This window comes from Lithobates pipiens, unplaced genomic scaffold (assembly GCF_037356315.1).
Source record: "Lithobates pipiens isolate NorthernLeopardFrog02 unplaced genomic scaffold, aLitPip1_a1.2 Scaffold_22, whole genome shotgun sequence".
In the NCBI taxonomy this organism is placed as follows: Eukaryota; Metazoa; Chordata; class Amphibia; order Anura; family Ranidae; genus Lithobates; species Lithobates pipiens.
In genome coordinates this window covers 39,697,271-39,721,910 of record NW_027507784.1, presented here as the reverse complement: position 1 = coordinate 39,721,910, position 24,640 = coordinate 39,697,271, and the positions used below count along the sequence as shown (strand labels likewise).

Here is a 24,640-nt window from a genome sequence, read left to right as displayed (position 1 = left end):
CTAAAATAATTACGTTTCCGTGTACTGTGGGAGACCAGATACAGTGAATGCAGAGTCCTGGATTTAGTAACACTTTAAAAGGAGAAGTCCAGCCTGAGCTCGTTTGGCTGGACTTCTCTTATGGATCACAGGAGTTCAATGACGTCGCAGGAATCAGTCCAGGCACTGCGTCATCCCGACAATGGCAGTCTGGATCCGCCAGGTGCCTGGACTGATGCCCGTCTCAGCGAGCCGCTGAGAGCCTGATACGGTCCCTCCCCCACCCCTCCACAGCTCAGCGCTCCAATGAGCGTGGAGGAGCAGAGAGGAGAGCCGCTATTTGACAGGCAGCAGCTCTCCCCTCGGGGAGCTGAGAGAACCTAGCCATCAGCGATATTCGATCACTCGGCTCTCACTGCAGAGACACCGGAGCACAGATGCATCAGACCGATGCTGCATCCACCTAGGTAAGTATGATGGGCTAAAAAAAAACAAACATACTTCTCCATATATATATTTTTTTTTTTTTAGGATGAGCTTGCAGAGCATTGCACCCATAATAAGTAGAACCACAGGTGTAATATCAGGCTCCAGCTTACCTGCCCATACTCTGAACCCTCACAGTTCATTGAGAAATATAAGCCATCTGCTGCACTGGACAACGGGACTTGTAGTCGTTTATTTTTTTTTATTTTTTTTCACAGTTTGCTGTATGGAGAAAAGATCCCCTGCCCCCTGTCACGGGTTGGGCGGGAAGACCTGAAGCATATTACACGTTACACCTTAAATATGAGTGCAACATGCTCCAAAAGGTGAAGCTATCCTTTAAATAAAACTATTTACACAAGTAATACTGAGCCTCCATGATGAAAAAAAACTGAAAATAAATGAAGAAAAGGGGTGGGACAGTCTGTCTGGGGAGGAAAGGGGCTAGATGATGCTGGACACCTAGAGCCAGCAAAATCTGAGAAGCTCACGGTGTGCAGTGAAATCAGAGTAAGCCATGTCAGTTCAGGAGAGGAGCCGGTACAACTGTGCAAGACTGAAGCTCCACACTCAGCCCTACAAAACAGCACCTTTCACCTAGCAGCAAAAAGGGTCGCTGGTTCAAATCCCGACCACGACACCATCTGCCTGGAGTTGGATGAGCCTCCAGAGCATTGCATCCACAATCAGATCACAGGTGTAATGTCAGGCTCCTGCAGACACGGTCTCCAGCTTGCCTGCTCATACTCTGAGCCCTCGCAGTTCATTGAGAAATATAAGCCATCTGCTGCAGTGGAAAACTGGTGGAACTTGTCTTTTTTTTTTCCTCACAGATTGCTGTATGGAGAGAGGATACCCTGTCTGCTGACACAGACCTGAAGCCTGTGCCTGCTTGGGTTTCCTCCCACACTCTAAAGACATGCTGGTAGATTAATTGGATCCTGTCTAATGCTGGCCATACACTATACGAAAAATCATCTGAAATTTCGGTCATTAGAGCGTTCGTTCGTTTTTTTTGGCCAGTTAATGGCCACAAAAATCTTTAATCGCTGGGACGTTTTTTGAGCAGAAAAAAACGAAGGACAGGTTTGGAAATATTCTGCCAAACGAACGATAAATCGAAAGGTTAATGTGTTTCCCGTCCAACCTGTCTGCACTAGGTATATGTAAAAGAAAAAACAAACATAAAATGTATTTATTTATGTCCACTGAACGATTTATCGGTCATTACATGATGGCACCATGGTGTGCGCTCACAGCCGAACGTTCGTTTTCCGAAATTTATTTTTTTCCGATTTTTCATATAGTGTATGGCCAGCATTAATTGGCTCTAGTATATGTATAAATGTGAGTTAGGGACCTTAGGCTCTAAGCTACTTGAGGGTAGGGACTGATGTGAACGTATATGTAAAGCGCTGTGTAAATTGACGCCGATATACAAGTACCTGAAATAAAATAATAAAACAATACTTTATTTTCTAAGCACATGATTAATAAATAAAATTGTACATCAACCAATCACATTAACATTATTTCATTAACTAAATTCCATTTTTTTCATAGATAATAATAATATTAGTTCATCATACACATACCTTTACTAAAATAAATTGTAAAATAAATTGAGCCAAGATAAAAAAAAAAAAAAAAAAAAAGGTAAAATCGTTGCAAAGTGTCTTATGCCCTGTATGTAAACACACGTGGAAGCCTGCTCTCTGGTCACCTGACCCACCATTCTGTGCACTGATCGCATAGTCGGGGTCAGCTGTGCAATTCATCCACCCAGTGAGCCTGAAGAGAGGTGAAATTATACAATTACCAGATAGAATGCATTAAGAAAAAAAAAAAAAAAACCTTCTGCCTTTACAACCACTTTAAGTAAAAAAAAAAGTTGAGGTTTTAGAACCACTTTAACCTATTGCTGCCCACATAACGGACAGGTGTGGCAGCAAAGACGCTGGGCTTTAACGAAACACCGAACATGGCAGCCAATCACAGTGGTCACATGATCAATAGATTCTTCCCACCTCTCGGGTGTATGGACCCAATTAAAATTATGTGAGGGGTTAAGTGGATAGTCACACAATTTGTAGATTCATTTCATAGTATATAATAATTATGCAGAATGCTATCCAGGCTGGAGGTGGCACCCTGCTCTTCTTTTCTCATTATTACCACCATTACTTTACATCATAGAGGAGCTCCCTGTTTACAGAACTTCACCAATGCAGTGTCTCTCGAAGGTTTCAATCACACAGAGGGGATTGCAAAGCAAGGCGCTCTGCTGCATTCCTATCGGCTAACCCATGGTGCTCGGAGAACCCCTTTTGATGTATTACTGGTTCTGTCACAGCCTAGTAGATAATTCGTCAAGCGCTCAAAAGGTGCCACTAATCAAGTTTTGGATGTGGGATACTTGTGATATGTCCTGAATACTGGTCTGAGAAAAGGATAAAGTCATGGGACCAAGCACAATCCCATACAAAAACTATGGGACCACAAGTATCCACTTAAAGCAGATCAGGAAGTCCATAGCACCAGTCAATGAATTCGAAATGATCTCAGAATTGTCTCAACTGATATTAAACTGAGCCCATCGACACAAGCCCTAAGAGGAGGAACTGTTCTATAGAGACTGAGGAGATTTAGAACTTGGAGCCGAGAAGCAGAATGGTCCATGCCAGGTGATCTAGCACCCATCTTTACTATCTAGAACCCAGGTGGTATAGGTAAGGGATCTTGAAGTTTGTTCACAGAAGCAGGAAGGCTCTGTGTTAAGGCCAATCTAGAACAAAGCTTTGAGAAGAAGAAAAGTTCAGCTTTTTTGGGGTGTTCTTGAATCTTTCTCCCTTTAGGAGGACCTGTTCTGTACATCTCCCTTGGAGGAGCACACAATGCTCTGATCTAGAACACCCTTGTGCAAAGAGCAGTTCTGTGCCTGGGGCTAATATAAAAGGCAGGGGGTGTTTTCACCTATGGCTAGTGAGTTAGAACCCTGCTGTGAGTTGGGAATATTTGTGTACCTGGGGCTACAGATCTAGAACCCTGCGATCTGGGTGGGGAATGTTTGCACCTGGAGCTAGTGATCTAGAACCCTGTTCTGGGTTGGGAATGTTTGCACCTGGAGCTGGTGATCTAGAACCCTGCTCTGGGTTGGGAATGTTTGCACCTGGAGCTAGTGATCTAGAACAATACTCTGGGTTGGAAATGTTTGCACCTTTTGCTACATACTCATCTAGAACCCTGCTCATGGTTATTAATGTTTGTACCTGGGGCGACTGATCTAGAACCCCACTTAGGGACCCTGCTCAGGCTTAGGAATATTTGTGTACCTGGGGCTGACGTAGAACTTGGATCTGAGCAGAGGACATTTTGTACCTTTGGCTGATCTAAACCCAGCTCAAACAGAATGTGTACCTGAGAATTTGAGACTTCCTCCAGATCTCCATAGCAGCCTTTCTTGTGTCGGATCAGATCTCCCCACAGCACAGAATTTCCACAACTGTAAGACAAACACAGAGCTGAAATAACACTTAAAGGAATGACACTTGGTCAGCGTCCACAGCCTGAGAACATGGGAGATGTATTGGTAGCTAATGACACTCCTCTGAAAAGCAATCCATGGTGGATCACTTTTCAGAGGGCAGGAGAGCAGCAGCTGTTAGGCATTTAAGAAGCAATAGTTCCACCTCTTGATTGACATTTTTTTTTTTTGACAACTGAATAGAAATTTTGTATGCAAAACTGGCTCTCAGTTTTGGTTCGGCCCCATTCCCTTAACTGGGACCCTTCTGCGTGTGTCGGCTCTTTCACAACTGGCTGAAATAAAATACATTCTTTAATTGTCGCATGCCCAGACCGCTTCTTATTTAACGCATGCATTAACCTAATTTCATTTAGTTAATTGACTTTAAATGCTGTTTTATGCGGTATTTACTGTGCATTGTTGCATACTGCATAAAAAGGATAGTGAACTGACATTTTCCATATAGCATGCAAAAAAAAAAAGTATATATATCTTCAGGTGCATCGGGGGGGAAAAAGGGTCCTGCATCGTTTTGGTACGGATGCGATTTCAGCCATACAAATAAATGTATGCCTGAAATCGCACTACACACATCGCATGTGATGTGCACAGGAATGCAGCACAATGCATGATATTTGGGCCACATGGCATATCTCTATCTATATGTCTATAGATAGAGATTTTATATATCTATATATATATATCTATATATAAAATATATATAAAATATAGAGAGATAGAGATAGATTATATATATATATATATCTCTTTTCTGCATGAGCGTTTTTGATGTAGTCCAGTGCATTTTTTCTCTCCTCTTTTTCTGAACCTTACATAAGGACATGTGCCTTCCAGTACGTTTTTGATACATTTTACAGCTTTCCAGTACATTGCAGTGCAGGAAAAATGCAGCATGTTCTACTTTTTTTTTTCTGGAACTGGAAAGCACTGGAACTGCAAGCACTGGTGTGAACTATGCCATTGAAAACCATATAACCTACTTTCTGATGCGTTTTTGATGCAGCAAAAAACAAAACAAAAAAAAACGCACTTAACTGCATGTGGTGTGAAGTGGCCCTGAGAGCTGAACTGGATAAAAGGGGGTTAGAAAAGTTTTCTGTACCTCGGACAGGGGCCCTCCACGGGGATAAGCTGTTGGGGCTGCTTCAGGAGGAAGAGTTTAGCCAGACAAATGATATGTGCGGTGAGAGAACAGCCGGGGTGGAAGCAGTGCAGAGCGTCATCTTCACTCTGTACAGGAGAGAAGGGTCAGTGGTTAAATTACAATGGCTTGTGGTTTTTCCCAGCTACAGTAAGACAGGCCATGCATTAGGGATGCACAGGTACCATTTTTCTTACAATGAGTACGAGTACCGATACATTTTTTTTGAGAGCTCCATTTACCGGACTTCTTTAACACTAGGGAGACCCACTGACAGCTCAAAGAGCCGAGCCTATCAAGTATTGGTTTCAAGTATCGGTGCATCTGCACGAGTACTGATACGTGTGCTTGGTATCGGCACCAATACCGATACTAGTATTGGTGCAACCCTACGATACATTATACAATTTTCTTTCCTCCAATCCGTTCAGCCATGGGTTGAAGGAAAAAAATACTGATTGATTCCCGTGTTGATGGTGGAATCCCTCCTGCTGCGCTATTGTATTCTGACAGCAGGTGATTTCACTACCATCAGAATACAACGCTATAGCTGCCAGCAGCAATCGAAAAAAAAAAAAAAGAAGAAATTTAGTATGACTTCAGTACAACCAGCATGCCCATACATGGATTGAAATTCGGCCAGTTCCTGCTGAATCGGCCAAATTTCGATCCATCTATGGCCAGCCTAATACTGATCTGGGATTGAAGAGCCAATCAGAAGTGAATCATCTGGGATGGGTTTGTTGACTAGGTCAGTGGTTGTCAACCTCAGTCCTCAAGTACCCCCAACAGGCCATGTATTGGGAATTTCTCTTAGATAAAATAGCTGTCCAAAATACCAAGCCATTGACTCTGATTTAAAGTACATGTGCAAGATAAAGGAAAACCTGCAAACATGGCCTGTTGGGGATACTTGAAGACTGAGGCTGAGAACCATTGGACTAGGACACAGCTCTGTGCATCCCTTGCTCCTTGCGCTGCTTTCCTGAATAATCCTGATAATGATAAGAAGACACACAACTATTACAGGCTTCCGGTTCACAGAGGCGTACCTGCACTTTATCATAGCAGACCCGGCATCGCTGTGGGGAGGGTCGCTGGCTGGTCCCTTCCACCCCCTGGCTCTTTTCTGCTTGTGTTTTAGAGATCGGACATGCCCTCACCTGACCGAAAGCCAAGGGCATGTGAAGAGGAGGCTGGAGCAGGGGGGGCAGCTCCCGATGATACTCCTGTCGCAGCCAGCGCAGGGTGAGGGGTAGGCGGTTCCACGGGGCCACCCGTAGCATGTGATAGAGGACCATCAGGTGGAAGTCGAAACTGGACTGCTTCTTTGTCTTACGTGGCACGTGGGTGAGCCTGCGGGACACGTGGGGGTGCTGCCATGCCCACTCAAACTGGGAAGAGAAAGACAGAGAGTAAGCAGATTGCAGACTGCAGCATGTGCTTCATTCCAATGTATTAATGTCCTGTTGTACTGCATGATAAAGGACTAGACTACTACTAAGAACTACTAACTCTTCAATCGACCACAGCGCGATACAGTATTATTTTGGCTTACTTCCTTGGAAATTTCTGTTTTGGGTTTCAGAAGGGTGAAGAGCAAGCTATGACAAAGCATTTGCAGAGCTTTCAGCAAGATTTGTTGAAGCTTTTAAAGCACCATTCAACTCCAGTTTAGAAATGTTGAAAACATTTCCTAATGGGAGTGCCGATTGTCACTTTAAACAAGCTGCTAGCAGGCTTCCACACTTCTTGAAACTTGTTGAAAGCCTGATTGTTTAACCACTTCCCACCCGTTGTATAGTAAAATTACGGTAGGTGGGATGCGCTCTCGTTCTGGGATGATGGCATATGATGGTGCCCCAAGAGCGTCCAATGACACGGCTCTTTACCCATGTGATCGGCTGTATCCAATCACAGCCGGTCACATGTAAACAAGCAAGTGCCATTTATCATCACTCCCTGGTTCACACTGACAGCGTGTGTGGCGAGAAGAGACGATCAGTGGCCTATCCTCGCAGGGGAGACATGTTCAGGTAATTGATTACAGTACAGCCCCAGCAGTGCCCATCAGTGACACCAATCAGTGCCCATCAGTGACATCAATCAGTGCCCATCAGTGACATCAATCAGTGTCCATCAGTGACACCAATCAGTGCCCATCAGTGACATAAATCAGTGCCCATCAGCGACACCAATCAGTGCCCATCAGCGACACCAATCAGTGCCCATCAATCACTGTCCATCAGTGCCAAAAAAAATCAGTGCCCATCAGTGACACCAATCAGTGCCCATCAGCGACACCAATCAGTGCCAAAAAAAATCAGTGCCCATCAGTGACACCAATCAGTGCCACCAATCAGTGCCCATCAGTGCAGCATTTTAGTGCCTTCTCATCAGTGCCACCTAATCAGTGCCGCTTCATCAGTGAAGGAGAAAAATTACTTAGAAAATTTACTGACAGAAACTAAGAGAAAAAATAATAATTTTTCAAACTTTATTTTGTTAAACCCAACAATGATTGAATAGCACCAAAAGAAAGCTCTATTTATGTGAAAAAAAAGATAAAAATTTAATGTGGGTACATTGTCATTCAAAGTGTGAGAGCGCTGAAAGCTGAAAATTGGCCTGGGGCAGGAAGAGGGTGAAGGTGCCCGGTAGGCAAGTGGTTAAAGTGACAATCAGCACTCCCATTAGGATATGAGTTCAGCATTTACAAACTGGAGTTGAATGGTACTTTAAAAGCTTCAACAAAGCTTGCTGCAAGTTCTGAAAATGCTTTTTGGAAGCTTGAAACAGGCCTTATAAAAACAAAACAAAGACCTCCAGGTGAACTGTATCTTTGCTAGGATTTTAGAAAACGTAAAAAAATATTAAATTCTCCATATAAAAATAAGCACTCAATGGGGGGGGATTTACTAAAACTGGAGCACACAGAATCTGGAGCAGCTGTGTGTGGTAACCAATCAACTTCCAGGTTTTATTTTCAAAACTTAACTGAACAAGCTGAAGTTAAAAGCCGATTGGTTACTATACACGACTATACCAGATTCTGAGTGCACCACTTTTAGTAAATCTAGATTCATTTACTGTGTACACAAGCTAACTTATTAATCTGCTCTGTTTTTATTCAAAATTTCTCCACCGGGATTACATGTCCCATAACAACCTTCACGTGAGTATTCTAAAGCACTCCCAGTATCTTCATCAACATTTTTGTTTCTTTTTTTTTCTTTTTTTTTTATATTATCACTGCGATTTTTAAAATAGACTTTAATTTTATTTTTTAAAGGGCTGTAGTATTACAATAAAGTTTGAGTGCAGCAAAAATCAAACAGAAAAATCAGCAGTAGGGACGAAACTTCGAGAGCCGATTCCTTAGTAGAAATCCCCCGCTGTCCTTGTCACCACCTCTTCCCCACAAGAGAGCCCAACTAGACCCGTCCTTTCCGCCATTCATAGAAGTCGTACTACAACAATCTATAAATGGAGGGGGCGGGGCTATCAATCATTCACCCATCCTCCATTCACAGAAGCGATAGTATGGCTTCTATGAATGGCAGAGAAGGCAGGCAATGACAGGCTCCTGATGAGAGCCTCTGACAGCCCCTTTGTCTATTAAGCCCCGTCTCACCAGAGATTTACAGTGTGTGGGAGAGAATAGATGGATGAGGATTTCAACTAAAGAAAAAAAAAAAAAAGACATCAGCAGAAGGGGCACAGCCTACTGACTGTACATTATGTCCCTTGTACTGATTTTTTCCTTTTTGACTACACTTAGGCTTTGGATATACTTCATTGTAATATTACAGCCATTTACGTAACCAACTTTATTGCATAGGTACAACAGTTCCATTCATCTGCAGTCTCTCTGTGCTACCTGTGTGTTTCAGTGCACAGATTGACAGCATAAATCCCTTGGAACTGTGGGGGTTGGGTTTTTGAAGCATGCACGCTGTGGTGTCTCTATAGAGAGCCAGTGTTCTATAAGATTATTGCTACCCATCAGACTGCATGACAGAAGTGACGTTCCGACCAAAAAAATACTTACTGCGCAAGCGTGATGTGTGCCACCATGCGTTCCGCAGCGTGCTGCGTTCCACACACTTCATGATCTGACAGGTAGCGGTATTCTGATAGAACACCCATGCAGACATCTTACTACACCCAGCTACCTTTTGAATTTCACAGTCATTTTAGCAAAAAGGGAGCGTATATAAATAAATATAGTATATTGACATCTGTGATGCTGTTTGGATGTTACATTTTGAAAGAAGCTGGACGCCAGCAGTAGGAAAGTGGCAGAGGCCATGTTGGTACACCCCGCACTGCTCAGCGCTAAACCTTTAGCCTTTCAAAATTAAACATCCAAACACCAAAGATGTCAATATACTATATTTATTTATATATATGCTCACTTTATTGCTAAAATGACTCTGAAATTCAAACGCAGCAGGGTGTACTAATATGTCCGCATGGGTGTTCTATCAGATTACCGCTTCCCGTCAGATCATAAAGTGTGTGAAACGCATGGCGGAATAAATCGCGCATGCGCAGTAAGTGTTTTTTGGTCAGAACATCACTTGCATTGCACAAATCTGATGGGTAGCAGTAATCTGACAGAATACTGATTAGTGATAGGAGCCACCCCAGTAACTAAATTCAGGGGGGTTCAAAAATAAGAAAGAACCAAATGCTGAGAAAAAGACAGTTCACAAAATGAATGTAGAGCTAGGTATACAAAATTCTAACAGGGAAGCAAGGGGGCGGGGCAGGGTTAGTCCTCACTGTCAGAATACAATAGCGCAGCAGGAGAGGTCCCTGCACCCACATTGCCCGTGTGGATGCAGTGATCTGCACTGCTTTTTTTTTTCTCGCTAAACCTGCTGATAGAAAATGTATTAGACACCTTTCACACTGCAGCGCTGCTAAAGCGGCGGACGTTTTTGCGGTGCTTTTTCAGGCGCTAGCGGATTTTTTTTAGGGTAATGTGACTTTAAAAAAAAAAGCAAAAAAGTCCCGTTTTGCGGCACTTTCAAATCGCTTTTAAGGCGTTATGGAAGCACTGCCCATTTATTTCAATGGGCAGGGGCATTTTAGGAGCGCTTTTATTGTACTCCCAAGCCACCCCAAAAATGCTGCTTGCAGTACTTTTTCTAACCTCCTGCAAGCACACCGCCCCAGTGTAAAAGCACTCATTGCAATGAATAGGAGGCAGATTTCAGGCACTTTTTAGAGGCTATTTCTTGCGCTAAAATGGCTGAAAACTGCCTCAGTGTGAAGGGGGTCTAACACTTTAAAGGAAGACAAAATCTCTCCAAAATGGATACAGAAGTCCTAGACACAGTATATCATTTCATAGTCTCATCAGTTAATTCTGTTAACTTAATTTTGGAATATTCTGAGAAACTAGAACTGTAATACAAGTGGGCAGAATAATACAATTTATCTTACCCTCAGGGCTGCAATATCATTGGGGAACCCATGAACAATCAGTACCATGTCCCTGTATGGGGGGAATGAAATGAAAAATTAGGATATGTTTTTTAATCAATAAAATGCAATGAAACCCCCTGTGGGCTGTGGGGCTCCAACAGAAATGTCTCAGTCTCAGTGAGTTCAATGTGTCATCTAGCTGGATCCTCCGTAGCACTCTACTTCCTTACACTAGACATGTGCACTGCCGAAAAATTTGTTTTTTTTTTTTGTTTTTTGGGTCATTTGTTATGATCGAAATTTGTAAATTCAAAAATATTCGAAAATTCGTCAACCGGAAATTTGAAATAATAACTATTAAATTATAGGTATTGAAACTTCCTTTCAAATTTGGCTGTTAGTGAACGCAACGAATACGAATTCATCCAAAGTTACGATTTATCCAAAATAACAAATGTCACATCTAAACAAATGGAACGTAACAAATTAATAATTATAATAAAAAGTTTTTTTGTATTATTATTATTATTGTTATTCATTATTATTAATTTGTTACGTTCCATTCGTTTAGATGCGGCACTCATTATTTCGGAAAATTCGGAACTTTGTATAAAAATTAATTCGTATTTGTTACGTTCACTAACAGCCAAATTTGAAAGGAAATTCCAATACCTGTAATTTAATAGTTAAGTTATTATTAGTTAGTTATTATTTCAGATTTTCGAATTTCCGTATTCCGAATTTCCGAATGTCTGAGTTTACGAATATTCTGAGAAATTAAAACGGTTTTCATTAATTCAGATATTTACGAATTTGTCGAAATTCGTTAAAAAACGAATTCAGAACGAAACTTATTGCACATGTCCAATCTACACTGCTGTCATATGACGGCAGTCTGACACACCGCTACACCGATCTCGGTAAAGAGCCTCTGACGGAGGCTCTTTACCACATGATCAGTCGTGTTCAATCACGGCTGATCATGATGTAAACAGGAAGAGCCGTTGATTGGCTTTTCCTAACTCGCGTCTGATAGGGGGGTCTGTGCTGATTGTTTAATGGGCACAGCCCCCCCCTCGGATGCCCACTCAGGACCACCAGGGATGCCACCACACTGGACCACCAGGTATCCCACCCTACACCACCAGTGAAATGCCAATCAGTGCCCAGGCAGCTGCCAATCAGTGCCCATCCCCAATGCCTGCCAGTGCCATCAGTGATGCCTATCAATGCCATCATTAGTGCCACGTATCAGTGCCCAGCAGTGCCACCTATCAGTGCCATCCCTAAGTACCCATCAGTGCAGCCTTTCAGTGCCCACCAATGAGTGCCCATCAGTGCTGCATATCAGTGCCACCCATGAGTGCTGCCTACCAATGCCCATCAGTGCCACCTCACTGGTACCAACTCATCAGTGCCGCTTTATTGGTGCCCATCAGTGAAGGTGAAAAAACATACTTATTTATAAAACAGAAACAAAAGGAAAACTTTTTTTATTTTTTTATTCTGGGTCTTTTTTTATTTTTTAAGCACAGGGGTGATCAAATACCACCATAAAAAGCTCTATTTGTGGGAACAAAATGATAAAAATTCTGTTTGGGTACAGTGTAGCATGACCGCGCAATTGTCATTTAAACAGCGACAGGGAAGAAGGGGGTGTCAGTGCCCTGCATAGAGGTGGTTAAACAGAGAATGCTTTGCATTCATTGAGAAAAAGCCAAATGTTCTCTGAATGGTACCTGTGCCCAGCATGCAACCTCCGGTGTTCACTAAACAGCAGGCTAGCTGCTCGGCACAGAACCTGGAAGTTAGTGGAGATCACTGGAGTAGTGGCGGCTAATAAAGTAATTTCCAGCTTCCGTGGGGATTCTACAGGTTTGGTATATATACATTGTAAGATTGGCCCAAGCTGGAACAATGTAACATTTGTCATATCTGGAATTCAGCTTCAGAGTGGTTGTAAACTCTCACATATACCCAGTGAGGTGACTGGCCCCAGATAACACCCCTCCTACATAAGTTGTAACTGTTTATCTGGAGTCTTCTCTACAGCAGTTCAAGGTGCTGAATCTCTAAAGCTTGTCTGAGCTTGTCAGAAAAAAGGGGGCGGAGAGCCGAAACTACACTCTGCAGAGCTCAGCGAGAAAAGCTCTGAGAGCTCATTGGAGGGAAGGGTCACACCCCCGTTCACACAGCTCACGGAAACAGAGCTGAGGCTGTCAATCAGCTGGAGGTCCCTCCCCTGTCACCATTTTTCTCTTGGTGTCAGGAAAACTTGTCATAACTTATTCTTGCTGATAGCAGAGGAAGGAGGCAGCAGACAGAAATTACAATTAGTGCTCTGTACACACTATGGGTCTTAAACTGGTGGTCCTCTAACTGTTGCTGAACTACAAGTCCCATCATGCCTCCGCCTTTGGGAGTCATGCTTGTAGCTGTCAGCCTTGTAATAAGGAGGGATATGCTTTGTTCATATTTCATGTCTGAGGTTTACAGCCACTTTAAGAGAGTTTTTAACATCCAATATTCCTCTACCCCCTCTAAATCCTGCATTCCTTGTGATCTATCACCCGGTGACATGCTGATGGTCTGTCCTCCTTACCAGGGTCCTCTCCCGCTCGTCTTCCAGGCTCCTCCTTTTTGCTTCCCCCCATTGTGTTGCTGGATGCGCCTCTCGGGGTTCACCGTGAAGCCGATGTAGATGCGTCCTTTGTATTTTGGGTTGGTGCAAAATAAGAGATAGACGCCATAGAAGCTCTCCACCTCCACCACCATCCTCTCTGCTTGTCGGAAGACTCCTAAGATGGACCAGCAGCATAAAGTGTTCCTGAACACGGACCAGAGACAATACAGGAGAAAGACAAGTTAGGAAATAATGCCACTCACAAGCCCATGAGACCGGGTCACCCTCCTGGCTGGCTGGGTGCTCTCCCTATGCCCAGGGCTGCGGATAAGTCAGTACAGCAAGCCCTCCTGTACGGGGCCCGGGCCCCATCAGATCAAAAGGGGAGCCCAGCTGTACTGTCTTATTGCAGACTGATCGTCTTCTCCACCCCGGGCAATGCTACCAGATTCTCCTCCTCCTTCTCCCTCCGGCTGCTCTGCAAGAGGACTGGTCCTGGCACATGCACCCCTTCCATCTGCTGTCTGGGCCCTCCTGTCTGCCTCTTTCCCCCACAGCGCTGCCAGATTCCCTCTCCCGCCGGAAGGTTCTGCGGGCACACAGAGGGATGTTTCAGGATGGAGAGTGGGGGAAGGGGCCAGAAAATATGTTGTTTACGGGTCCATTCCTCTCCTGAATGAACATAGTGAGCGATCAGTACCAAATCAGTCCTGTGTCCCTTCATCATTTATGCATAGTAAATGGTCTTTACTATGTTTCAGTGAAAGAACAGGAAGCCTCAGAGGGCTTCCCTATTCCTTCATCTGTGCAGCTGAGGCTCCAGAGAAAGTGACTAATAAATCTGCAGTATGTCCTCAGTAACTTTCTGCTGGGGGGGTTGTGGCCCCTCTCAGGTGGGCTTTATGGGGCCCCCGTGACTTCTAACAGCAACCTTGCCTATGCCCCAGCCACCAGTACATCCAAAGGAGAAAAGGCCAGTCACACTGATAGAATTCAATGGTCAACTTACTTGATATGGGGGCCTAAAGTGTCAATTCAGTGATTATTCTGTGTCAGAGACAGCAGACACACAACAGGATGCAGTCAGGCTAAGACACAAGAAACAGTCAGAGATTGCAGGCATGAAGAGATGGTCAGAGACTTAGGGCATGATATAAGAGATGGTCACAGACTGCAGACATGATACAAGAGATGGTCACAGACTGCAGACATGATACAAGAGATGGCCAGAGACTGCAGACATGATACAGGAGATGGCCAGAGACTGCAGACATGATACAGGAGATGGCCAGAGACTGCAGACATGATACAGGAGATGGCCAGAGACTGCAGACATGATACAGGAGATGGCCAGAGACTGCAGACATGATACAGGAGATGGCCAGAGACTGCAGACATGATACAGGAGATGGCCAGAGACTGCAGACATGATACAGGAGATGGCCAGAGACTGCAGACATGATACAGGAGATGGCCAGAGACTGCAGACATGATACAGGAGATGGCCAGAGACTGCAGACATGATACAGGAGATGGCCAGAGACTGCAGACATGATACAGGAGATGGCCAGAGACTGCAGACATGATACAAGAGATGGCCAGAGACTGCAGACATGATACAAGAGATGGCCAGAGACTGCAGACATGATACAAGAGATGGCCAGAGACTGCAGACATGATACAAGAGATGGCCAGAGACTGCAGACATGATACAAGAGATGGCCAGAGACTGCAGACATGATACAAGAGATGGCCAGAGACTGCAGACATGATACAAGAGATGGCCAGAGACTGCAGACATGATACAAGAGATGGCCAGAGACTGCAGACATGATACAAGAGATGGCCAGAGACTGCAGACATGATACAGGAGATGGCCAGAGACTGCAGACATGATACAAGAGATGGCCAAAGACTGCAGACATGATACAGTAGATCGCCAGAGACTGCAGACATGATACAAGAGATGGCCAGAGACTGCAGACATGATACAAGAGATGGCCAGAGACTGCAGACATGATACAAGAGATGGCCAGAGACTGCAGACATGATACAGGACATGTTCAGAGACTGCAGACATGATACAAGAGATGGTCAGAGACTGCAGACATGATACAAGAGATGGCCAGAGACTGAAAACATGATACATGAGATGGCCAGAGACTGCAGACATGATATAGTAGATCGCCAGAGACTGCAGACATGATACAAGTGATGGCCAGAGACTGCAGACATGATACAAGAGATGGCCAGAGACTGCAGACATGATACAAGAGATGGCCAGAGACTGCAGACATGATACAAGAGATGGCCAGAGACTGCAGACATGATACAAGAGATGGTCAGAGACTGCAGACATGATACAAGAGATGGTCAGAGACTGCAGACATGATACAGGAGATGGCCAGAGACTGAAAACATGATACAGGAGATGACCAGAGACTGCAGACATGATACAAGAGATGGCCAGAGACTGCAGACATGATACAAGAGATGGCCAGAGACTGCAGACATGATACAAGAGATGGCCAGAGACTGCAGACATGATACAAGAGATGGCCAGAGACTGCAGACATGATACAAGAGATGGCCAGAGACTGCAGACATGATACAAGAGATGGCCAGAGACTGCAGACATGATACAGTAGATCGCCAGAGACTGCAGACATGATACAAGAGATGGCCAGAGACTGCAGACATGATACAAGAGATGGCCAGAGACTGCAGACATGATACAAGAGATGGCCAGAGACTGCAGACATGATACAAGAGATGGCCAGAGACTGCAGACATGATACAAGAGATGGCCAAAGACTGCAGACATGATACAAGAGATGGCCAGAGACTGCAGACATGATACAAGAGATGGCCAGAGACTGCAGACATGATACAAGAGATGGTCAGACTGCAGATATGATACAGGAGATGGTCAGAGACTGAAGACATGATACAAGAGTTGGTCAGAGACTGCAGACATGATACAAGTGAATGGTCTCCCTTACACACAACAAAAGCACCAAAGCATTTTGTGTAATGTGTGTTTTGGTGTATTCCGTCATGTGTCTCCTAGCCATGTTTGAGGCGTCATTAAAAATAATGGCACTGAATGCGTGTCGAGCGCTTTGGTGCATTTTCAAGAACGTGCACAACATTTGCACATTTCTGAACACAATGATGCGAATGGGACCTCAAAGCTGAACTCCAGGAAAGGAAAACGATTTGGCCCAATACAATGTCCGCCACAATACCTTGAGGGGGACTTCTCTATTATTGTTATCTGCAGCCTCAGAATTCTACCCCTCCCCCCGAGAACCTTCCTGGTGGGATATATAACAAACCAGTGATATATAATAATCCTAAACACCACTAACCAGCTGGCAACTCTCCTTCTTCCGCCTCTCTTACGTCACTTCCTGTTTACATACATTTCGCCGTTTCCCTAACAACTAGGCTGACCTCCTATACGCCTGATAGATTCATTCCCCTCACCGAGCGATTCGATACAAAAACAATCAGCGCTTTATCTGACTAAATATGGAAATGTTACGTATGTTTGTTTTAAGACTGGAATATTACTTAATGGAACCTAGGGCAAGAGATTATTGTCATCAGGTGGTCCATGGACACCTCTCGTCAGGGCTTGAAGGGGCTTCACCACCTCCCAGCTTTGAATGGATAGATTCATATTCATCCCCGCCCTCACTTGGACAGAGCTCGATTACTATTGGTTCACATAAATGTCGGTCACACACACGCGGCGGTACGGCTTATGGTGAGACAGGAGGTGTGGCCGGGAGCGCGCAGGCGCAATCATTTAGCAGGTTGCCGGTATCATGGCTGGGGGAAGGATCGGTGAGCGCTGAAGCTCTGAAGGAGAAGATCCAGCGGGAACTGAAAGCTGAGCACGTGGTAAGACATTCTGACGTCACCAGACCCTGGAGGAGCCCGGTACATTTGTAACATGTTACACCCTGAATATGAGAGTAACCTGTCACCAAAGGTGAACGTCTCCTTTAATGAGAACCTGTCATTGGTAACATAACTATGATGGCATGGTCCCTTTGTGCCCCCCCCCCCTTTCCATTCCCCTTTTCCCGCCCTTTGCCCCCCCCCCTCTCCGCCCTTTCCATTCCCCTTTGCCCCCCCCCTCTCCGCCCTTTCCATTCCCCTTTGCCCCCCCCCCTCTCCGCCCTTTCCATTCCCCTTTGCCCCCCCCCCCTCTCCGCCCTTTCCATTCCCCTTTGCCCCCCCCCTCTCCGCCCTTTCCATTCCCCTTTGCCCCCCCCCCCTCTCCGCCCTTTCCATTCCCCTTTGCCCCCCCCCCCCTCTCCGCCCTTTCCATTCCCCTTTGCCCCCCCCCCCCTCTCCGCCCTTTCCATTCCCCTTTGCCCCCCCTTTTCTGTTCCCTTTGCGTCCCCCCACTTCCATTCCTTCCCCTCTTTCTCTCACCCCCCACCCATGTCCTTTTATTCCCCCCCTTCTTTTATTCTCCTCCATTTGGAGGTGATCAGACAGCACAATGATGGATCTTGGGGTTGATAAACATTCCCATTGCTGGTGACAGGTTCTCTTTATACAGTGTCTCCTCCCCATCCCGCTTCCTCCCTTCTCCCAGCAGGCATTGTACACAGAATCCGCTTTATTGGAGCTTCCAGTGGGAAAGGGATGAGGGGAATTTAAAGGACGGCTCCGCCCGGGGCTGGCCTTACCGAATAAAGGACGGCTCCGCCCGGGCTGGCCTTACTGAATAAAGAAGAATGGAAATGGCGTGGTGGGGGGCAAAGGGGAATGGAAAGGGCGTGGTGGGGGGCAAAGGGGAACGGAAAGGGCGTGGTGGGGGGGGCAAAGGGGAACGGAAAGGGCGTGGTGGGGGGCAAAGGGGAACGGAAAGGGCGTGGTGGGGGGGCAAAGGGGAATGGAAAGGGCGTGGTGGGGGGGCAAAGGGGAATGGAAAGGGCGTGGTGGGGGGGCAAAGGGGAATGGAAAGGGCGTGGTGGGGGGCAAAGGGGAATGGAAAGGGCGTGGTGGGGGGCAAAGGGGAATGGAACGGGTGCTGGCCTTACAGAATAAAGGTCGGCTCTGCCCGGGGCTTGCCTTGCTGAATAAAGGACGGCTCCGCCCAGTGCTGACATTACAGAATAAAGGACGGCTCCGTCCCATGCCCACATTACTGGTTAAAGGATGGTGTTTCGTCACATATGGCGAGCCATCACATTTGGCTACCCGCTGGAGTGGGCATGCGCGACGCTGCCAGAAGTGTTCCAACGGTTTTAGTACAAAAGAGCACGCTAAGACCGTCTATGGAAGTGACGTTCCGTCGCCACCATCTTGGTACACCCCCGCACTTCACAGTAAGGATACACTGAGAAGGGGGAAAGCGGACATCTTGTTACACCCACCAGAGTTTTGCATTTTACACGCATTTCTAACAATAAAACTGATTTTATGTAGTGAAATACAGGACTTGCAATTCCGTCTGACTTGTTAGATGTTGAATTTTAAAAGCAGCGTCAAGCCTGCCGATCTCTCTGTTTTGCTAATCTGACAGAAGTTTGCTGCTTTCAAAAATCAACATCTAACCAGTGAGACGGAGTTCTGAGTCCTGTATTTCACTATAGAAACTCAGCTTACTGTTACAAATAAGTGTAAAATGCAACACTCCACTGGGTGTAACAAGATGTCCGCTTTCCCCCTTCTCAATGTATGTTTCCTTTTGAGGAGTGCAGGGTGTAGCAAGATGGCAGTGACGGAATGTCACTTCCGTCACACATTCTGACGATTCACCTAGTATGACGAAACAGTGTTGGAACGCCTATGGCGGCGTCATGCATGCGCACTCCAGCGGGTAGCCAAATGTTATGGGTTGCCATATGTGACAAAACAACGGCTCTGCCCAGTGCTGACCTTACAGGTTAAAGCGGAGTTCCACCCTATTTTACAACTTTTGCTTAATGACATTACAGCAATTGAGCAAAGGTGTAGATGATCTCATTCTGATGTCACCAACTCACAAAGACCATCTTTACTGGGGCTTACCCAGAGCTTCCAGCCCCACCCCCAGGTGACTGCTGGGGGCTGACAATTGGCTGCTCAGGTTTTGAGTGCTACATTGTGTGAGAAAGGTGGGCGGGGCAATAAAGAGAACCTGCCAGTCTGCCTTGAATGTACAAAGTGACATACTTTACCTTGCATTATCCATCCACTTAGGACTGAAATTTAATTTGGGGTGGAGTGACCCTTTAATGCTGCTTGAGAAATACAAGCAACTCCGTTACTGTGTAATATTCATAAGGCATCAGTGGTGGCATGTAATCTGCCCCACTGCTGGGCTCTGCATGGGGGGGGGGGGCGCGGGCATGTATCGGAGGACTACAAGTCCCAGCACCTTTTCTGCTGCATAATGATTTTTTTTATCACCCCCCCCCAGGAGGTAGAAGACACGTCCCCCAATCACTGCTCCACCAGCTTCAAGGTTGTGGTGGTGTCGCCTCTCTTTGAAGGGAAGCCTCTGCTGCAGAGACACAGGTGAGGAAGAGGAGCATTCTGGGTACAGGTTGGTACTAGAGCTGCACAATTAATCGTTAAAAAAATCGTGATCTCGATTCACCCGCTCTGATGATCTCTCCTGCAGAGGTTGTAGAATCTTTCATATAAACAAGTGGAGAAACTATCTGCTCACTCAGCTGTCAAAAGAAAACATCCAGGCAGTCTGGCAAGTTTTTTAACTTGCAACATTGTAACTAAGCTTCCTTCTTTGATCAAAGGGATAGAACTTCTGTGTAAATAATCTGGGCAGTCTGTCGAGTTTTCAACAAGGTGTAAATGCAGGAAGTTTAACCACTTAAAGCGGGAGTCCGCCGGGAGTTCCGCCGTTTTTTTTTTTTATTTTATTTATTTTTTATTTTTTTTTAAAAGCCAGCAGCTACAAATACTGCAGCTGCTGACTTTTAAAATAAGGACACTTACCCGCCCAGTGCACCCGCGATGTCGGCACCCGAAGCCGATCTCTCGGGTGCTGCCGCCGCCATCTTGGGTATGAGAATCAGGAAGTGGAGCCTTTCGGCTTCATTTCCTGGTTCCCTACTGCGCATGCGCGAGTTATGCTGCGCAATAAGGACGGTCCCCGCTGTCTCTGGGATCTGTGTGTTTCCCAGCAGGCAGCGGGGGACTTTCGGAAAGGGGCGTAGATCTATGCCCCTTTCCGCAGAGAGCTATCCCGGAAGTGGGTGCAGATACCTGTACTGTACAGGTACCTACACCCCCCCTCCCCCCTGAAAGGTGCCAATTGTGGCGCCGGAGGGGGGGGGGAGGATTCCAATGAGTGGAAGGTCCCCTTTAGGGTGGACCTCCGCTTTTAAAGTCTAAATATTTTCTGACACTTCTTTCTTAAGTTAAAATCAATATTTTTTGCTAGAAAATTATTTGGAACCCCCAAACGTATAACTTATATATATTTTAGCAGAGACCCTAGGGAATAAAATGGCAATTGCTGCAATATTTTATGCCACACTGTATTTGCCCAGCGGTCTTTCAAATGCAATTTTTTTTGGTAAAAAATTCACTTCTATGAATAAAAAAACAAACAGTAAAGTTAGCCCAAATGTGAAAGCTAATGTTGCGCCGTGAGACTCGTGATCTATCTTCTAAGCAAAAAAGAAATGATAATTTCAGCCAGAATCGTGCAGCTCTAGTTGGTACTGGATGTATGGGGGGGGGGGGGGGGGGGGGGGGGGGGGTTGTAGTACAGAGACACAGGTGAGGATGAGGAGCATTCTGGATTTGGGGGGGGGGGGGGGTTTGTAGTACAGAGACACGTGAGGAAGCGGAGGATTTTGGGTACTGGTGGTACTGTATATAAGAGTGCGGTGGGTACGTACAGAGACCCCGGTGAGCAAGTAGAGAGATTTTTACCAGGTGAAATGATAGACAGTAAATGTTTCTGCCGTGTACATCGCCATTTGCCCAGAGTTTCACTTTTCATATATATTTTTTTTTTTTCAGGAGAGATGATTGTGTCCCCACTGTGTTCCAGATACACTGGGGGTCGTGACGTGTATTGCTGACTGCCAGGACGGGAGAGATGTGTCCCAGCTGTGTATCCAATACATTGGGCACACTGGGGTTCATTTAGGCTAGGTTCCACTAGTGCGACTTCATGCGATTTGGGACTGAAAAGTTGTATGACAAGTCGTACCCCATGATTTCAAATGAGTACAGTTCATATCTGTGCGACTTCAAAGTCGTCCCTGCACTACTTTGGTCCCACTTTGATGCGACTTGTGCAGGCATTGCTGCAAAAAAATAAAATAAATAATAATAGTGCGACTTTGGGAACGCAATAGTGGAAACAATAGCCTTACTTAAACTAGAGAGAGTGCATATATACACACACACACACATATATATATATATATATATATATAATATATATATATATATATATATATATATATATATATATATATATATATATATATATATATATATATATATATATATATATATATATATATATATATATATATATGTATATGTGTGTGTGTGTATATATGCACTCTCTCTAGTTTAAGTAAGGCTATTGTTTCCACTATTGCGTTCCCAAAGTCGCACTATTATTATTTATTTTATTTTTTTGCAGCAATGCCTGCACAAGTCGCATCAAAGTGGGACCAAAGTAGTCCAGGGACGACTTTGAAGTCGCACAGATATGAACTGTACTCATTTGAAATCATGGGGTACGACTTGTCATACAACTTTTCAGTCCCAAATCGCATGAAGTCGCACTAGTGGAAACCTAGCCTAAATGGGGCGGCGGTGCGTGGAGGGAATCAACACGTTTGAACCTGGAAGCAATGAGCCTATTATAAGGGGGATGAACATTTCGGATAGATATAGAGATAGATATAGAGATAGATATAGAGATAGAGATAGATATAGATATAGAGATAGAGATAGATATAGATATAGATATAGAGATAGAGATAGAGATAGAGATAGAGATAGAGATAGAGATAGAGATAGAGATAGAGATAGAGATAGAGATAGAGATAGAGATAGAGATAGAGATAGAGATAGAGATAGAGATAGAGATAGAGATAGAGATAGAGATAGAGATAGAGATAGAGATAGAGATATATTTTTGCTTAGCATAAAAAGATCACGATTCTCACAACGTAAAATCTTTCACATTATACCAAAAAAAAAAAAAATGGGCTAACTTTACTGGTTAGTTATTTTTTTATTATTCATTAAATAACTTTTTAAAAAATTGTATTTGAAAGACCACTGTGCAAATACAGTGTGACATAAAATATTGCAACCACCACCATTTTATTCTTTAGGGTGTCTACTAAAAAAATATGTATAAGAAAAAGATTTTAGTGTTTTAAGTGGGTTAATTTTTTTTTTTTTTTCACTCTACACCAAGTCTATTCCATTGACAAATTGTTACAATGTTAATACTTAAGTTCAACTGATAAAGAATGTTTTTGATTCTTGGCAGCTGTGGCTTTAGAAGAGCAGAGAGAATTCTTTGCATAGAAAGAATTGTGAAACACTTTAGTCAAGATCGTGATGACGATTAATTGTGCAGCTCTAGTGTGTGTGTCTGTCTAATTTGGGGGAGCGTACGTGTATTTACACCGATCAGCCATAACTTTGACTACCCACCTAATATTGAGTTAGGTCCCTCTTTTGCCACCAAAACAGCCCTGACCTGTCACGGCATGGACTCCACTAGACCTCTGAAGCTATGCTGTGATATCTGGCACCAAGCCGTCAGTAGCAGATCTGTTATGGACTGCAAGTTGTGAGGTGGGCCCTCCATGGATCCAACTTGTTTTTCCAGCGAATCCCACAGATGCTTGATTACATTGTGATCTGGATAATTTGGAGGTTAGGTCAACATCTGGAACTCATTGTTGTGTTCCTCAAACCATTCTTGGACCATTTTTCAGTGTGGCAGGGTGCATTATCCCGCTGAAGGTGGCCACTGGCATCAGGGAATACCGTTTTTTCCATGAAGGGGTGTACTTGGACACCATCAATGTTTAGGTAAGTAGCGTGTGTCAAGCAACGTCCATGTGAATGGCAGGACCCAAGACTTCCCAGAAGAACATTCCCCAAAGCATCACACTGCCTCTGCCAGGTTGCTTTCTTCCTATACTGAATACTGGTACCATATCTTCCCAGGTTAGAGATGTGCGCACACAGCCATCCATGTAATGCAGTGTTTCTCAAACCTCATTTTTTTCTTGTCTTGCGGCGCACCAAAAAGCTCTAAATATTTTCCACGGCACACCTGAAAAGATTTAACAATTTTTGTTGTGAGGAACTATATCCCCCCCCCCCCCCCCCCCCCCGTGTATTAGATACATTATGGTCATGGTGTGATGTGCAGTACTGAGACTTTGAACACCCCCCCCCCCCCCCCCCCCCCCCCCCGTCATATTTTTGGGAGAGATGATTGTGTGATGTGCGTTGCTGACTCTTCTTCCCTCTTGCAGGCTTGTGAACAGCTGCCTGGCCGAGGAGCTGAAGATCATTCACGCCTTTGAACAGAAGACTCTGACACCGGCTCAGTGGGAGCAGGAAAAGCAGAAGTAAGACCCGACCGCCGGCTTACACCGTCCTCAGCAACTCGCCTTCCGCCATTTCTCTGTGGACTGTGGTGTTCAGAAGAAGGATGCTGGCTGTCTCACATGGACACTCCTGGGACCACATGGGGATATCTAACTCACTTCAAGGGGAAATAAATACACAATAAATGGAGTTGTAGTTACTGTCAGATGTGCTTTATTATTAAGATTTGTTTTGCTTCATCCTTCCAAGCTGCAGCTGTTAAGCTATCCTTACAGAGCCTTGAAAAGTATTTATACTCCTTGAAATTTTCCACATTTTGTCATGTTGCAACCAAAAACGTAAATGTATTTTATTGGGATTTTATGTGATGAACCAACACAAAGTGGCTCATAATTGTGATGTGGAAGGAAAATGATAAATGGTTTTCAAATTTTTTTTATACAAATATGTGGGGGGTACATTTTTGTTTTCGGCCCCCTTGAGTCAATACTTTGTAGCACCACCTTTCTCTGCAATTAGAGCTGCAAGTCTTTTTGGGGATGTCTCTACCAGCTTTGCACATCTAGAGAGTGAAATTTTTGCCCATTTTTCTTTGTTCTTCTTGCCACTCTTCCATAAAGGGCAGATTTCTGGAGTGCACCACAGTGTTAATTTCCTTGACCGAAAGGACTAAACATTTTAGTTGACTAAAATAGAACTACAACAACTGAGATGACTAAAATGAAAATGGAGTTTTAGTCAAGACTAAAATGGGACTAAAATGCTATTTTGGTCCCAAGACTAAAACGAAATCTAAATTCGCTGCCAAAATGAACACTGGTGCACGACTAATAGTTGTCCTGTGGAC

The 24,640-nt window shown here is 44.7% G+C and overlaps 2 protein-coding genes across 2 annotated transcripts; one reads left to right on the top strand and one right to left on the bottom strand.

Annotated features, from left to right (window-relative positions):
• Positions 1–1,916: 1,916 nt before the first annotated feature.
• LOC143923621 (structure-specific endonuclease subunit slx1-like) lies at positions 1,917–16,699 on the bottom strand. The gene is made up of 7 exons (XM_077447419.1): positions 16,584–16,699; positions 13,192–13,416; positions 10,608–10,659; positions 6,206–6,547; positions 5,115–5,242; positions 3,883–3,967; positions 1,917–2,256 (listed from the first exon to the last, which is right to left on the bottom strand). The coding sequence occupies exons 2-7, from the start codon at positions 13,362–13,364 to the stop codon at positions 2,227–2,229; spliced, it is 810 nt and encodes a 269-aa protein (XP_077303545.1). The 5' UTR covers positions 13,365–13,416; positions 16,584–16,699; the 3' UTR covers positions 1,917–2,226.
• A 32-nt stretch (positions 16,700–16,731) lies between these two features.
• On the top strand, positions 16,732–23,998 carry LOC143923622 (uncharacterized). The gene is made up of 3 exons (XM_077447420.1): positions 16,732–17,121; positions 19,640–19,737; positions 23,718–23,998. The coding sequence occupies exons 1-3, from the start codon at positions 16,747–16,749 to the stop codon at positions 23,815–23,817; spliced, it is 573 nt and encodes a 190-aa protein (XP_077303546.1). The 5' UTR covers positions 16,732–16,746; the 3' UTR covers positions 23,818–23,998.
• The last annotated feature ends 642 nt before the right edge of the window (positions 23,999–24,640 follow it).